Source organism: Suricata suricatta, chromosome 8 (genome assembly GCF_006229205.1).
Source record: "Suricata suricatta isolate VVHF042 chromosome 8, meerkat_22Aug2017_6uvM2_HiC, whole genome shotgun sequence".
NCBI classification, from domain to species: Eukaryota; Metazoa; Chordata; class Mammalia; order Carnivora; family Herpestidae; genus Suricata; species Suricata suricatta.
Window position 1 is genome coordinate 29,849,124 of NC_043707.1, and position 3,525 is coordinate 29,852,648.

Genomic DNA, 3,525 nt, shown 5'->3' on the forward strand with positions numbered 1-3,525 from the left:
CGCCCCCGCCCGCCTAGGGCCGCGCCGGCCCCGCCCCCGTCGCGCCCCCAGTCCTCAGCGGAGCCTGAACCGCGCCCGCTGCTGGTGCTAGTTTCCTTGGGGCTCTGGCGGAGGCGGTGGCCGAGCGCTGGGGCCCAAAGACTTAGGAACCGGCCTGCTGCCGCCTCTTTTGGGACGAAAGTCTCCTCCTCGCGGAAGCGTGCCCAGGGAACCCGGCGGGTGGGGTCCGGGTGGGTGGCCTGAATAGTGGGGTGTATGGGGGCGTAGGCGCCTCTTGGGGATGGGCGTCCAGCGGAGGCCACCGCCGTCTGGGACCCCTCCGCCTCGGGAACAATGGGAGCCTCGAGGAGGCCCAGATGTCGCAACGGGGGAAGTCGATGTCTGGTTCTCATAAATCCGAGGGCGAGCACCACGCCCTCTCTTTTCGGCCCTCCCCTTGCCGGAAATAGCCCAAGGGCTACGGGGCGGGGAAGAGCCGAGCAGGGCCCCATCTATGCACCTTCACAGCGACGGGAGACTGAGGCCACCCGGAGAGATCTTCAGAGGTCAAACGGGAATGATGGGGGTGGGACATAGCCCTGGCTTCTTCACCCCTGCTGGGTTCTGCAGCCCCAAAGCCCAAGGCATAGATTAGGGCCAGATCACTCTAAGGAAACAGACTGCTGCCGGTCTTTTTGGAGCAATTGTGGACCGACCGCCGGCAAGCTGGGGCCTTCAAGAGGCCAGAAAGGGGTCCAGGAGGAGCCTGGGGGTAACTCAGGTATCAGACCTATTGCTTGCTCCTGGGCAGAGGAGGAGGGTGCTGGAACTCCTCCCCTCCTCTCCCTTGCCTCTTGCCCCAAGCTCCCAACCCCTGCAGGTGCTTAGATCAGTTCTCCCTGCTCTTACCAAACCTTCTGCATCCTCACCTCTGGCAGTTCTGTGGTTGGCGACGGTCTCCCCACCAGCTGAGAGTGCCTCCATCTGTTGCCCTCTTCCACCCATAGTGACCTCTGACCTTTGTAGAGAGCCCTCTAACCTTTCTCAAAGCCACTTCACATCTCTGATTTCCCAGGAAGCAGGACAGGCAAAGAAGGATGTTTATCCCAATCTTGTGGATGGGAAGGGTGGGGCCTAGAGAGGAGCAGTGGGTTGGTGAAGGTGGAGATTGGCCTGGATCTCTTAGCTTCTGACCCCCAGGACTGGGCTGCCCTCTTCAGGGGTGCTGAAGCAAGTCAGGTCTCATCTGAGGTCCTGGTACCTGGTCTCTTCCCTTCCACACCCAGACCAGCAGGACCTGGCCAGCAGACACTTAATGAAAGCTTAGCCGTGGACCAGCTATCGATTGGAGCTGCGTGGAGGCCTGCACTCCTGGCTGGCAACCAGGAGGTCTATGAACGAAGCCGGGACAAGCTGCGGGCGTGTGTGTGGGTGGCCTGGCGGCGCCTCCCCCCATTCCGGGAGATGGGAGGGCCGGGCCCCCATGGACTAACCTGGTTCCTCCGAGCAGTGGGCTGAGCTCTGCTGGTGGGCTGTCATCGGTCAGGGAGCGTTCTGGGATTTGTAGCCCTGGGCAGGACAGTTGCTCTGATCTCCAAGGAGGAGGAAGCGAGGAGGAGCCAGCTGCTTGGTGCCTCTGACCCATAAGAGGAACCGATGGGAGACCGGGGAAGGAGGGTGGAGGGTGTTGGTGATTGGCCAAGAGCAGCTTTGTCATGGGGACAGGAATGAGAGTCAGGGAGGATAGGTTCATCATCTGGGGTCCCCGAGGGAAGGAGCCTCTGGGGGCTGGGGACAGGTGCTGAGGCTGGGAACCCTAGGTCCTGAACTCTAGGGTGTTCAGGACTAAAATGGAGACAGGGATAGTACAGGGGACTCTGGCCTGGTGGACTGTGGGGTGGGAGCTGGGGGTGGAGCCAGCTTTGAGGCCAGCTGGCCGGGGGGGGGGGGCCCTTCCACAAACCAAAAGGAAGCCCCTCGGTCTGGGTGGGAAGGGACCCATATGAGTCGAGCTGGGCTGGGGCGGACCTGTGGCTCAGGGGGTTCCCATGCAAAGCTGGTACTCAGGAGGTAGTGGGCATGGGCTCTGCAGCACCTGGCCAGCAGGACCGAGGGAAAGTGGCAGAGAGTGCATGGCTCCAGGGCACACAGAAAGGGATTCCCCAGGAGCTGACATCACACATGCATCACACATCACACATCCACATGCAGCCTGACAGGTAGTTTAAAAAAAGAGAGAGAGAGATTTCTCTTCTTGATTCGGTTGCTTCTCTGCTCAAGAGAACTCAGACTTTGTGGATTTCGGTTCCCGAAAAGGCTGGATCCACTCATGGAATTCCTGGGGGTTGGGAAAAGGAAGAGACGTCCCATGTCCCTGGGGCGGGGGGACATGCCTCAAATGAGCCCAGCAGCTGGAAGGTCTGGCCCCAGCTCCCAGGCATGTGGCTACAGGCACCCACCAGCCTCCTGTACCCTAGGAGTCACAAAGCGTGGGCACCAGTGTGGCTGCAACCATGTGTTTATTGGAAATGTGCAAAGCTGAACATGCAACTGCAAATCTAACTTAGGAGGATCGGCCAGCGGCCCCGAGTTGGCCATGCAAGGATGGCTCACGGCCAGTTCTGCTTGGCTGGGAAACACCTGGGCCCCTCGGACCAGTTCTTGGGTCTGAAGAACCTGAAGCCCAGGGGCTCACTGGAGACCCATCCTTGCCTAGAAGCCAAAATATCTTGCTAAAGAAGAAAGCAAAACTCATAATGGGTCTGGGGGCAGGGAGGTGGTTACGGAAACTATCCCGTGCCCCCTGGGGCTTTCCCCCTTCTTAGGGTGGGGCAGGAACTCGAAGCCTGCTGGCCTGTAAAAAAGGGCCCTCTATCTCTTGGGGAGTAGTGGTAGATCCTAGGGGAGCCCTAGAGGAGCCCAGAGCCTGGCACAGAGAGGCCCAGGGGTTCCCAACTGGATTAACCATGGCTAGAATCAGTGGGGACTCCATCAGCATCATAACTGGGAGGCGACCGCCACCAGGGCTGATGGTCAGGCCGTGGGTGGTGCACCTAAGGTGGGGCTGAGCCCTTGGACTTAGCCTGGCTGGGCCTTGGGGGCTTTTTGGACGTAGGGGGCCTGATATGGCCAAAACATTCTTTTGAGGGGGCACGGGGGGGTGGTAGGGGGGGTAGCTGGGACCTCTGACACTGGCGGGTGGTTTCTTTGGGGAATTCTCTGGGGAAGCCTAAGTCATTAGAAGCAGCTGAACAAGCAGGGGTGGGGGCGGAATGCAGCCATCACTATCGTGTCGTGGACCCCCGGGACTCATTGCCACAAGTCACCGGCGGCCGCCCCATTGTCATTCTCGTGGAACTTGTGCAGGTGATCCGCGAACCTGTTGGGGACAGAAACCTTTGCTGAGACTAAGAGTAAAAATTTGAGAAGTGCTTGTGTGTGTGTGTGGAGGGGGGCATGGAGATCATCAGGGGGCGTGCACCACGTGACAGGGTGGGTGCTGGGGAGCAGGGGGCGGGGGGCAGGCGGGGTACTGGGGCGGGGAAC

General features: G+C 60.3%; 1 protein-coding gene across 1 annotated transcript in view; it reads right to left on the bottom strand.

Moving 5' to 3' along the window:
* Window positions 1–2,479: 2,479 nt before the first annotated feature.
* CUX1 (cut like homeobox 1) overlaps window positions 2,480–3,525 on the bottom strand; it is a 353,536-nt gene continuing 352,490 nt past the window's right edge. Inside the window, exon 23 of the mRNA XM_029946913.1 lies at window positions 2,480–3,358. Within this exon, the coding sequence (XP_029802773.1) occupies window positions 3,289–3,358 (70 nt within the window). The 3' untranslated portion in view covers window positions 2,480–3,288. The remainder of the gene's footprint in view (window positions 3,359–3,525) is intronic.